This window comes from Acomys minous (assembly GCF_964271855.1).
Source record: "Acomys minous genome assembly, chromosome: 3".
Classification (NCBI taxonomy): Eukaryota; Metazoa; Chordata; class Mammalia; order Rodentia; family Muridae; genus Acomys; species Acomys minous.
The window spans coordinates 119,418,744-119,431,966 of NC_140485.1; the positions used below are offsets into that span (position 1 = coordinate 119,418,744).

A 13,223-nucleotide genomic window follows, 5' to 3' on the forward strand; every position below is an offset into this window, starting at 1 on the left:
CCTTGAGCCCTCTCTAGTAAGAAAACAGCTGAGACACAAGGAGGAAGAGGAGAGGGAGGAGGAGGAGGAGCCTGGCATCCCGTCTCACTTGTTCACTTTGATGTGGCTGTCTTTGGCCATGCTGTTTAGCCCACATCTCGCCATTACTTCAAAACAATGGTGGTGACAGAAATGTGTCACGAGGCTGTCATGATGACTAAGCTACCGTGCATCAGTGTAAACACTGTCTGTCTGGATGCAGGGGAAGGGCCCTGGGAAGGAGATCTCGTGTGGCGACAGAGTGTGGTGACAGGGTCCCCTGAGGAGTATCAGACTAGCCTTTGTTGTTCATGTGTGCTGCCACCGACAGCCAGCACACCTCTGAATCACTGGGGAAGCTCTGAGCCATCTCAGTCCTGCTGAGGAGTGGAGTGCTCAGCCTGGGTTGGGTAGTACCTCCTAGGCTCGGGGCAGCTCTGTAGGAGCTGCTGAACTTACAGTCATTCTCTGCTGATGTGATGGGAGCTACCATGTTGTTCATGCGTACACCTGCCTGCATTTTAAACACCTTCACAGTGGCCTCAGTGCTGAGATCAGAGGGGAAGTCTTTGCTCTGAGAATCCTGTGACTTTCCTTTTGGCTGTGAGTTGTAGTATGGTGTTTAACGATTCGGTTTGTCATCTGGATCACAGATAAAGCCTTGCTGAAACAAAGCAAAATCTCTCACAAAAACCATCTCAATCACAAAGCTATGACAAGGAGACCCTGAGTGGCAAAACACTCTTCTGGAGTGGGAAGGTGAATGCTTACATGGTCCGCAGTCATGGTGTATTTTCATATCTAACTCTGTGGCACACAAATAGATCATCCAAGTGTCCAAAGTAACATTTTTAAGATAGTATATAAAAATATAGCTATTAGGGTTTGGGAGATGGCTTAGTGGGTAAGGGCACTTAAGGCACAGAGGAATGAGAGAAGACATCTGATGTCCTGTTCTGGCCTCCACATGGGCAGGCACATGGTATGTGCACATGCACACTAATGTGCATACACTACACACACACACACACACACACACACACACACACACACACACACCCCACACCACACCACATCACAAGCAGAGACATTTGTTGTCATTAGCTAAGTTAATACCCAAAGGGAAGAATTGTGCCCATACCGGGAACTCTCAGAGGACATTGTATTCTATGTGATCCATGATCGTTATATTAACACAGGATTTATTTTAATAAACTATGTGGGGTAGATAAGAAGAATATCTGCACTGTTTATATAAAGAGGATTCATGTGAAGCAAACTTTCTTTTGAACCATGAAAACTAAATTATTGTTATTACAGACTCCATATAATTGCATAAGTCATAGCCTGGCCTGAATGTGTGGGTTCCAGGCTCTGTTAGATAAGCCTCATTCTGCTGTAAGAAAAAGTCTTATTACAGCTGACAGGCATCTGGTGCTTCAATTAAATTAATTTATTTGGGGCCCAAAGTGCTCTTTTGTTCTCAGTTCACTTCATACCACAATTCAGACTGTTTGCAGCTTCTCCCAGCTTCCCCATACTTCCTGTGTGTATGACATCACTTCCCCTTCTGCTGGGTCTGCCATCAGTGCAGGCCTGCAATGGGGAGGATTCTGGGAATTCAGGTGGGCCTCTGGCACCACCATAATGCCCCCATAAATACCTGCATGACACTGAAAGGCCAACTGTCTGGAAATAACCATTTAAAAAGCCAACCAACCAAGCAACCAACCAAGCAATCAAACAAAAACAGTGTAGGTCCTGGTGGCTGGGAGAGTTCAGCATACCAAGTAAGGAGAACCTTAGCATCTGCAGGGACAGTTTCCTTAACTGTAGAGAGGATGGACCTAAAAACCATGGCTTTTAAAAGGAAATGCACCTGAATATGATGGTGCAGAGCCATATACGGTGTCTGAGAAATAGAGGAGCCATTTACACAGCCTTTGTTGTTTTCAGTCTTTTATCCACGAATAGGACAGTGTGTAACCTTAAACCTGCAACTTGATGGTTTTCTTAGCACATCTTTGTAACCAGCACTGGTATCAGGAAGTAGGATTGCACCAGAGGACCCTGATCTTTGCAAGTCACTGCCCCCCTCCTGCTCCCAGGGTGACCATATTTGCCTTCGAATAGCAGATATTGTTTAATGTGTCATCCAGGGCCCCTTTCCCTGTGCTGAGTTAGTCACTTCATCTACTCTACACTCACTGTGATATGTTGGTGCTTGAAATCAATTCACACGTGCAGATATGGTGTTCTCCAGGGAATATAGGCCCATAGGACTTCCAAAGTGTTTTATAGTGACTTTATGGTTTCTAACCTTGTGTTAGAGAGTTTGGAGAAACATGAGCATCACTTGGCATTTCATACGATTCTGTAGAAGCCTTGTACTGACTCAGATGTTTTCCTCTGGGACTTGACTTTCTAGATGCAGAAGTTTAGGGAGAATCCCACTTACTCTCCCCAGAGTGCTGTGTGTCTTTGCAAGTGATAGAGCTAAAACTCTCCTAGGTCTTTGTGAAGTTTGCTGAAAGCACACCTTAGAATGGGAAGCGATGCTCAGACCACAGGTTTGTATCTCTTACCTGGAGTTCACCCTGCTTTGTAATTTGACCCAGCTTTCTCTGTGTGAGGTGCTTGGGGGCCAGCAGCACCCAGATATTAAGCTTGGTAAATTCTTTTCTTTTTTTTTTTTTTTAAGCAAAGCAACTGAACATCCACCTTCGGCTACCAGCTACAGCTTGAGTCTTTCTAGAGCCGTAGATCATTTCAGAGTCATTTGGTATGGAGGGCATATGCTGTTCCTGGGAAAAGGGTGTGGCTACAGACCAGACACCGTAGACACCGAACACTAGAAGAGGCCACAAGAGATGCTTTCATCCTGGCTATTTGAGACCCTGAAACAAGTTCTCCTGGGTGGTGATTATTTTTAGGGCCATTGAAGATACCTGGAGCTCTCTCGTGTACCAGCACTATTCCTACTTGATACATTAAAATTCACTCTTTCATCCCTACCATTCTTAGATCCCAAAATAGTGCTTACTTTCATCCATCAAAGTGACTATGCATTTAAACAATGCCAGCCTTGTTTGTTTTTTTAAAAGATTTATTTATTTATTATTATGCAAACAGTGCTCTGCCTGCATGTACTCCTGTAGGCCAGAAGAGGGCACCATATCACATTACAGATGGTTGTGAGCCGCCAAGTGGTTGCTGGGAACTGAACTCAGGAGCTCTGGAAGAGCAGTCAGTGCTCTTAACTGCCGAGCCATCTCTCCAGCCTGCCAGCCTTATTTTTAATAATGCAAAATATAATCCTTATCATTGTTTTTCTTTATAGTGAGACAGGGTTTCTCTCTGTAGCTCCTTCTATCCTGTAACGCACTCTGTAGATCAGTCTGGTTTTGAACTCAGAGATCCACCTGCCTCTGCCTCCCAAGTGCTGGGATTAAAGGCGTGGGATTTAAACTACCAGCTGGCTATTCTTTATAATTTTTGAGCTTTTTTTTCCCCAAGGAGAGAGATTTCCTCTAGCTGTCCCACTAAAATGTAGCAAATATAAAACCCAGAAGGAGGAGGCGGAGGCAGAGTTCAGCTGTACAGTGTGTGCGTCTCATGCTGGTAGCTGTGAGCGCTCACTTCTGTGAGCACTCTCTTCAGCATCAGTACAGACAACAAACAGATAATCCTAAGGGTGCAGATGGCTCCGTTTCCGCTTCCCATAGAGAGAGTCACGTTTTCCTCCTTGATGTAAAAGCGCCATCTTGATTTCACTCTTTGTGGCTCATCACTGTGAGTGGTTCTTACTCACTGTGATGGTTTAAAACTATGTCGGGGGTGGGGCGGTATCCTGACAGTGAGCACCTGGTCGGTGTGGGAGTTGACGCAGTCGTCCCTTTCTAACAGGTGACCAGACTCTGAGAATTTGGGATGTGAAGACCGCAGGAGTTCGGATCGTGATTCCAGCACACCAGACAGAGATCCTGAGCTGTGACTGGTGCAAATACAACGAGGTACAGTGCGTAGCTCCGTGGAGAGTGCTGACACGCCCCTTCTCTGTCTTGTTGATGTGCACTTTGGTGGTGTTTCTGTCACTTGCAATGAGCAGGTGACTGACTTGCGTTAGCATTAAGTGGCCTTAGTGCTCCCCAAAACGAGGGCTGGATCGTCTTAAAAGTTCAGCAGTGCAGCCTTTCTGGTTTGTTCTGGTAAACTGCTTTACAATTTGTGTAATTTGTATGTACACAGTCGCTCTTAGCCCTGCTGCTCCATGCCATTGTCTGCCTTGCTTTCTTTTTCACATGGCTGGTCAGGCTGTTGAATGGCTTATAACTCAGTGTTCAATTTTACAGTGCATCAGTTTTAAGAATTTTGTCTTATCTTTTTTTTAAGCCAAACTAATGTCCATGCGTCTGTAAGATGGTGGTGCCCATGTGAGACTTTCTGTAATGCTTCAGCCAAAACATCAGAGTGTAAGAATTAAAAGTGGGAATACAAGGACGGATTAAATGTGTTAGCATGCTATCTTTATTCCTCAGCAGGCTTTTGGCTGAAAGCTAAAAATATCTACCTTGTTTTCTTTTTCCTATATTTAAATTAACGTGTGAAAGTTAAAAGAATACCACATTGACAGAATTCCTTAAATAAAAAGAAAATGTGTGTGTGTGTGTGTGTTTATATGCATGTGTATGTATGTGTGCATGTGTGTATATGTGTGTGTGCATAGGTGTGTATGTGTATATGTGTGTGCATGTGTGTATGTGTGTATGCATGTGTGTATATGTGTGTGTGTGTGTGTGTGTGTGTGTGTGTGTGTGTGTTGTGCATTTGTTGAGGAGTGGACTCAGATGCATTCCTGCTTGCTGAGTAAGCTTTCTGTCACTGAGCTACATACATTCCCAGCCTAGTGCCCTGCTCTTTAATGCCTGGTAAGACCTCAGAGTATGTTTTAAACCTTTTAAAGAGAAAGATGATGGACTGATCTAACCAAATCTCTTATGTATCTATTACTAATTGAAAAGGTAAGTTAAAAATCTACAATGCTGTTTGGGACTTTGCCTTTTCCCCGTGTGTGTAGTGTTCTGTCCTAAACAGTAAACACAGCTAGTTTCTTTCCTCTTGATATATATGTGTTTTTGCTATGAAATGACTATTTTGGCTCCTTCTCTACTTGCTTTACAACTTTAAAAATAGATCCTGGGTATATATTTAATTACCAAAGTGTGTTATTGTTTCTAGTGGGAAAATTTTAGTACTATTTAATTGCAAAGATGTCATAGTCTTGCTTTTTTTTTTTTTTTTTTTGACTTGTTTTCAGAACTTGGTGGTGACAGGAGCAGTTGACTGTAGTCTGAGAGGCTGGGACTTAAGGAATGTACGACAACCTGTCTTTGAACTTCTTGGTCACACGTATGCTATTAGGAGGGTGAAAGTAAGTTTTTAATCTTTATTTTTTTGCACACAGAATAAAAGCATGAACACTAGGGTAGTCAGTGAAGCATATATAAAGTATTTAGGTACTGAAGTTTTATAGTGCTGGGATCGACCTGGGGCATTGCTGGGCCACTGAGCTCCGTCCTTGGCTCACACAGCCTTATTGTGTAGGCGAGGTGACCTCTCCTTACAGTCCTCCTGCCTCGGCCTCCCAAGAGCTGGCATTACTGACTCCTTCTTGTGTGTTTTTGTTATCCAATCAATGATATTGGAAGCTAACATAAAGAAACACTATTGGATATTAAATTAAAACAGTTTTCTCTTCTTGTTCTTGTCTATATTTCTTTTAGCATTATCTTTAGCTGTATTGGTTTGTATTTGGGGTTTATATGTCCCACAATTGCCCCTTCAGTGAGCACGTGTGTTTGATGATATGGAGAGATAGTAATTTTCTTCTCTGAAATGGTGATGTATATGAACGCTCACAAAGTGTAGGATGTAGGAACACGTTAGTGTGTGAACAGAATGTGAGCTAGCCTTTACTGCTGCCTCTGTTAGCTCATCCACTGTAAGGGCACTTAAGTTAGTTCCTTGGCTTCTGGGTCGGGTGATTCTGCTGTGTTACTGTGAAAAGCTCCTTACTGAGTGGCAGCTCCTGATGATCAGTTTTATTTTTTTCCAATATAATAGTCCTGCATTATCCCTATTTTAAATATTTCAAATCACCAGTCAATTAATATTTTGAATTATATTACCCAATATAAATTTAATTATTATGTGGTACATAGTAGCAATTAATTTTTACTTCTTAAATTTTTATTTATCTATCTTTTGAGAATTTCTACATGCATACAAAGTGTTTCGATCATACATACTCTTCCCCAACTTCCCCAGGACACCTGGCACATCCCTTCATGTCCTCTTTCTTTCTTTCTTTCTTTCTTTCTTTCTTTCTTTCTTTCTTTCTTTCTTTCTTTCTTTCTTTCTTTCTTTCTTTCTTCCCACTGAGCCCAGCTAGAGCTGCATCATACACATGGTGTAGAACCATCCATGGAGCCTGGGCGTCCTCCCAGGGGAACCTGACTCTCCCTCCCCCGCAGCCCTTAACTGCAGTAGCTCCCAGTTATAGATGGGGCCTCCTGTGCCCCTGTCCGTTTGTGCCGCCACACCCTCTGTCCTGGTCTGGGGCAGGGCTGTGTGAGTTCATGAGTCCGAGAGCTGTCACGTTCTGAGGACATTGTTTGGCATCAGTCCTCCCTGGCTCCTGCCCTGCTGCTTGCTGTGATAACTACCATCTCTTGCAAAAATAAAAATCAACTTTTTTATGTTCTCAATAATGCTCTTATATGAACATGCCTTATTAGTAGAAATAATTTTGGGGGGTTTTGTTTTGGTTTGTTTTTTGAGACAGGGTTTCTCTGTGTAGCCTTGGCTGTCCTGGACTCACTTTGTAGACCAGGCTGGCCTCAAACTTACAGTGATCCGCCTGCCTCTGCCTTCTGAGTGCTGGGATTAAAGGCGTGCACCATCACTATGCCCAGCTATAGAAAGTTTTTTCTATGGGAGCAAATTAAGGTAATGTAGTAAAAGTATTTTACAAACTGTGTGAAGTACTATTCAGGTGTAGTCAGTGCTTGCTCAGCATAGAGGCCTGGGCTTGATCCCCATTTCACATAACACTGGGCATGGTGGTACACGGCTGCAATCCAGCACTCGGATGGTAGAAACAGGAGGGTTAGTAGTTATGATGATCCTCAGCAAACTTGAGGCTGGCCTAGGCTGCCTGAGATCCTTCTCTACCACACACACACACACACATACACACCACATATATACCACACACACACATGTGCACACATACATACCACACATAACACACAGACACACCACATGTGCACACACATTCACATACACACACACCACACACACATGCCTGTGATTGAACTCAGTAGCAGAGTACGTTCACAGAATGCATGAAGCCCTGGTTTCAACCTCTAGGACCACACACTGAATGTAAATAAGTAAAAGCAAGTACACCCAAAGTGCTAGTAAGACAAACACTCATCAAATACAACTGCGAAACCAGTCAGTTGTTCATCATTTATGTTGATGATGCTAATACTGGTCACATTTCTTGTCACTAAGACAAAAAACCTGATAGAAGTTACTTATGGAAAGATAGATGTAATTCACAGTTTCATGGTGGCAAGGCAGGTGGCTTGGAATAGCTTGGTGTGGGATTGTGTGGGAGCCTGCAGAGCAGTTTGCTCACATTGCCTCGACCTGGCTACAAGTAAACCAGCTCGTAGTCAGCATGTCTATACTTATTACCCAAAATTATACAGTGAGGCCTCACGTCTAAAAGATCCCACAACCTCCCAAAACAGCTGCACCAACTCTCACCAACTCTTCAAATGCATGAGCCTGCAAGGGACATTTCACGGTTAAGCTGGGACACTGGGCACTGGCAAATTCTGTAACTGTCATCTGTTCATACACTAACACACTCTTTAACCCCTCACGTTTATGGAGTCATGCTTAGGAAGCTAGTGAGAATTTGTATTTAGTTTTTTCAGAATAGTAACATTTAGGAATTCATGTTGTAAATCATCTCTTCAGAGCTTGGGGGATTTTCCTTGGAGGATGTAAAAAGAAAAGATTTTGCTATAAATGGATACTTGAAAGGTCAAAATAAGCAAGTAAGGCCCAGAAAGGCAGGTTCTAGGTGGTGTCCTGAGGAGGCTCAGCTGTTGTGCTGTGGAGGGACCGTTGGAGTGGCGGCCATGACTACACCTGACTTTCTCTCCTGCAGTTCTCACCGTTTCACGAGTCAGTGCTGGCCTCCTGCTCCTATGATTTTACTGTAAGGTACAGAGATTTTTATATACTTTTTGTGTGTGATATCAAGTAGCATTTTTATCTGAGATATAGTGGATTGTTTTACTAATAATATGTACCTTTCCTGCCTTTCCTCTTCTTTCCTCCCAACTAGCAATCTGGAAGCCACACCCTCTTGTCCTTAGTGCTCTATAGTCTGAGCTGGTTCATGTGAGGACACTAAGCAAGCGTTGAGCTTCTGTTGCCTCATTGTGTTAACTACCCAGCATTCCTCAACCGTTCCTTCCCAGCCAGTGGCTGAGCTAGCAGAGTTTCTGTGACTTTCTTCATTCACTATGTCCTGATAGAACAGACTGAGGCGCTGTCTTGACAGGAGGTGCACACCTCTAACTTGCTTTCCTGGATGGTGGTCATGTGAGAATGCTGACAAACTGGGGAATAGACTTACCCTGTAGCCAGGCTGTGGGTGGGGTGGGGTGCGGCAGCGGCGAGGGTGTTTCGCTTCCTTTTGTTTATTGGTCTTGCCACCTGTTCCATCTACCAGTGAACTCCACGTGCAGCTGAGGGTGACTTTGCCCTCCTGATCCTCTTACTTCTACCTCCCTGGTGCTGGGATTGAAGGCATGGGCCACCATATCCAGCCGCGTTTTGTTTGTAAAATAATGAATGGTATGATTGCAGAATTTTGTCTATTTGTTTGGTTTTGGTTTTTTGAGACAGAATTTCACTGTGTAGCCTTGACTGTCCTGGACTTGCTTTGTAGACCAGGTTGGCCTCGAACTCACAGTGATCCATCTGCCTCTGCCTCCTGAGTGCTGGGATTAAAGGCATGCACCACTACCGCCTAGCGATTGCAGAGTTTTTAGAAGACAGTACCAATGGACAGGAGGAAAACTTGTCGCTCACTGGCCATCCACCCCAACCATTTCCAGGGTGGAACTGTGGAGCTGCAGGTTAACTGCTGACAGAGTTGTGTGAGTGTATCTTAAAGTCCATTAATTTACTGATAGTCCAGTCTACAACATCTACAACAGTGAACACACTAAGTGGATGAGTGTGAGGAAAGTGCAGCAGAAGGATGCTGTTTTCAGTAGAGAATTAATGCTGCTGGCAAGAAGGGTGTATTCCAGTCAGGCAGGAAGAGGCCCCAGAGCTGCATGTTACAGAAGCCGCAGGAAGGATGGCCACACGTATCTGATGCTTCAGCCAGGCTGAGCAGGGTGTGAGGAGACTCAATCTTTCTGTCACATTTTATCACATGGGTGACTCAGGGATTTCCAGACGAGGATCCAGACTTTGGATTTCCAAAGTTTCCTATGTCTGAAACTGATCACCTTACCAACTGAGGTTGCATATTGGTCTTTGATGACCTTGTTACTATCCATCATATTGAAACATGCGGTATTTTAGAATGTAAAATGCATATTTAAGTATGTGTACATGATCTCCAGCAGGAGCTTTGAGTCTTTTGCTTGTAGAGTAGATTGCATTTGAGTAATTCATAAAAATGTTAAATCTAATATGTAAATTCATATTGCAGACTATTTATTTGTTTTGGTGCTCTAACATTGGCTATTACATTTATTGATTCATATTTTCATGGAGGTTAGAAGACAGCTCAAGGTCCCTAGAAAGACGTGAGATCTAACTCAGATGAGGTCATCAGCATCGGCAGCAAGAGCCTTTACCTGCTGAGCTATCTCAGCAGCCCCGTCTTATTGTCCATTATTTAATAAAGCTAAGTCAAGTAAAAAGTTCCAATTTTATAAAAATGGTTGAACTCCCTTTACCTAATAAGCAATATGTTTCATAAGGATATGCCTGGACTTCTGCTTAAGACATTATTGTAGCCGGGCAGTGGTGGCGCATGCCTTTATTCCCAGCACTCAGGAGGCAGAGGCAGGCAGATTGCTGTGAGTTCAAGCCCAGTCTGGTCTACACAGCGAGTCCAGGACAACCAAGGCTTCACAGAGAAACCCTGTCTCAAAAGCCAAAATAAATAAATAAATAAATAAATAAATAAATAAAATAAAATAAGATAAAAAGACTTTTTAAAGACTTTTATTATATGAAAGCAGTATGTCTGCAGCAGAAACTGTAATTTGCATTTCAGTCTTTTCCTGGGCTAGCAGTATGATCCAGTAGCTTTTTAAAATATTTAATTTTAGTAGCAATTATTTTTCTTCTTTTTAATTACAATTTTCTTAAACTAAAATATAATTACATTATTTTCTCCCTTCCCTTTCTTTCTTCAAACTTTCCCCATGTCACCTTCTCCCTCTCAAATTGTTGGCCTCTTTTTCTTTGATTATTATTGTTACATCTAAATAAATGCATAGACATACACATAGAGCCTGCTGGATCCATTTAGTGTGGCTTGTGAATATGTTATTTTAGGGCTGAGCACTTTGCCAGTCTTCTTTTTCAGTGTTGGTCACAGGAGAGAGCAGAATGCCTGTGGCCCTGTGACGTCCAGAAGTAGATGCAATGGTGTGTGTGAAGCTAGGATGTTAGGTGGCTTCAGAGTGATCACTACATTTTGGGGATGATTGAGACAGGGTTTCTCTATCTGTGTAGCCTTGGCTATCCTAGAACACGATCTGTAGACCAGGCTGGCCTTGAGTCATAGAGCTCTGCCTGCCTCTGCCTCCCGAGTGCTGGCATTAAAGACCATCTCCCAGTGATAAATGTACTTTTAACTTACAATATTTTCAGTTTGTGATGTGTTTACCAGGATATCATCCCACCATGATGCAATCTCTTTACAGTAATTGTTTAAAATTCACTCAAGATAACACTAAGTCCAAAATGTTTCATAGTAGGGCTGGTGGGATGGCTCAACAGGTATAGCCTGCCCCCGAGCCTGATGACCTGAGTTCTGACCCTGGGACCTATATGGTGGGATGACAGAACCAACTCCGGTAAGGTGTCCTTTGACTTCTTCATACAAGTGCAGTCTTGTGTTTCTGTGCATGTTATAATAGGTTTCAGCATATTGCCTTTCCCCATTGTACTGTCTGCTAGGCTACTTCTCCACCCTGCTGAGCCATGTTTGCTGTGCTAGCAGTGCCTAAGAATGATTTGTGTTGCAAGTGGGTGATGCACCAGCCATCTCGTAGATAAAACCAGCAAATTAAGTATGTGGTATATGAGACACCCTAAAAAAAATCCATCCAATAATAATTTATATTAGAAAGATCAACATGTTGTCTTCTATGTTGTAGCAAATATGTATCAAATAGCTACCGATAGACTTTTCATAGTTTGTAAAGCTAAAATGATCACTTTAGCCTTAGAGTTAATACTTCAGATTCTTGATATTTTCATAAATATTCTAACCTTTAAAATATTTTTACATATGGCCTTTAGTAGTAAGAAATCAAACCAAAAGTTAATTTTTAAGATATTTTGGCAAGAAAAGTATGCTAGGAATTTAGTGCTATGGCTCTCAGGCTGTGTGCATCCATGCTCAAATGGTATCTCTCTCAACCTAGCAATATCGATGTCTCAGTTACAAAATTGTATAGATGTCGTGATGGTTCAAGGAGAACTCCCAGAGGTTAATATATGTGAATACTTGGTCTCCAGTTGGTAGAGCTGTTTGAGAAGCACTAAGAGGAGTGGTCTTATTGGAGGAGATGTGTCATTCAGGGCAGGCTTTGAAGTTTCAATAACCCATACCATTCCCAGTTAGTTCAATGCTTCCTGTTTGTGTGTTAGGATGTAGGCTTTCAGCGACTGCTCCGATGCCATGCCTGCCTGCCTCCAAGGCATTCCCTCCAGCCCTCTGGAATTGTAAGCCCCCAGCTATGAAATATGTGGCTGGAGAAATATGTAGTTACTTACATTACATTTCTTCTTCCTCCTCTTCTTCTTCTTCTTCTTCTTCTTCTTCTTCTTCTTCTTCTTCTTCTTCTTCTTCTTCTTTTTTTCTTTTTTCTTTTTTTGGTTTTTTGAGAGAGGGCTTCTCTGTGTAGCCTTGGCTGTCCTGGACTCGCTTTGTAGACCAGGCTGGCCTCGAACTCACAATAATCTGCCTGCCTCTGCCTCTGCCTCCCAAGTGCTGGGATTAAAGGTGTGCACCACCACTGCCTGGTTCTTAAATTTTTTCTTAAATTTTTAAAATTTTGTGTTTAGGTTTTCTTGTTGATGTGATGAAATACCTGACAAGATACAATTTCCAGGAAGAAAGGCATCTTTTGGTTTACACTTGGAGTCCATACAGACTAGCAGCAGGGGAAGGAAGGTAATTGTTACCTGTGTCTCCCCACAGTCAGGAAGGAGACACAGGACAGGAAGTTCCTGGGGCTAAGAAACCTTAAGGCCTGCCCTAGCCTTCCTCTTTCTCCAGTGATGTCCTGCTTCAAGGCCAACCTTAAACACATAAGCCTATTGAGGACAGTTTACATCCCAGCCATGGCAGGGATGATAAAAAGGAACGTTGGGGAGTAGGAGCAGCTTTAAGCCTGCCAATTTTGCATAGGAAGGGCTACATAGTCACATACAGGTAGAGAGTAATTGAAAATGCAGTCCAGAGTCAGTAGGGCTTGGCATATGCTCGGGTGCCCTAGTAACAGAGGCAGGCCATCTCCTAGCCATCCACTTGAGCAAGTTACCTGGAAACGGTGTGGCTCAGATTCCACATTTATAAAGTGAAGGTGATGGAGCACACAGCATGAGATAGTTGTGATGACCTAGTGAGCTAACATACGCGAATGCTGACACACCTAGTGCTGTTTAAATGCCTCGCTGTTGTCAGCCTTAACAGCTGAGTTGGTGGTAACAGGAGACCATCTGTCTTTGGACTGAGGCCCATTTCGGCTCTATTCTTCAAAGGCAAAGTGGTTGTTTTTATTTTAGAGCAAGAACAATCAACCTGCACTCGGCCTTTTGTTGTTCTCCTCCCCTTGGGGTTAGGAGAGAAGGAAAAGTAG

General features: G+C 43.0%; 1 protein-coding gene across 1 annotated transcript in view; it reads left to right on the forward strand.

The window, feature by feature from the left end:
* PEX7 (peroxisomal biogenesis factor 7) overlaps positions 1 to 13,223 on the forward strand; it is a 59,061-nt gene that overhangs the window by 20,376 nt on the left and 25,462 nt on the right. The window contains exons 6-8 of the mRNA XM_084777582.1: positions 3,925 to 4,031; positions 5,336 to 5,449; positions 8,264 to 8,319. Coding sequence (XP_084633708.1) covers positions 3,925 to 4,031; positions 5,336 to 5,449; positions 8,264 to 8,319 — 277 coding nt within the window. The remainder of the gene's footprint in view (positions 1 to 3,924; positions 4,032 to 5,335; positions 5,450 to 8,263; positions 8,320 to 13,223) is intronic.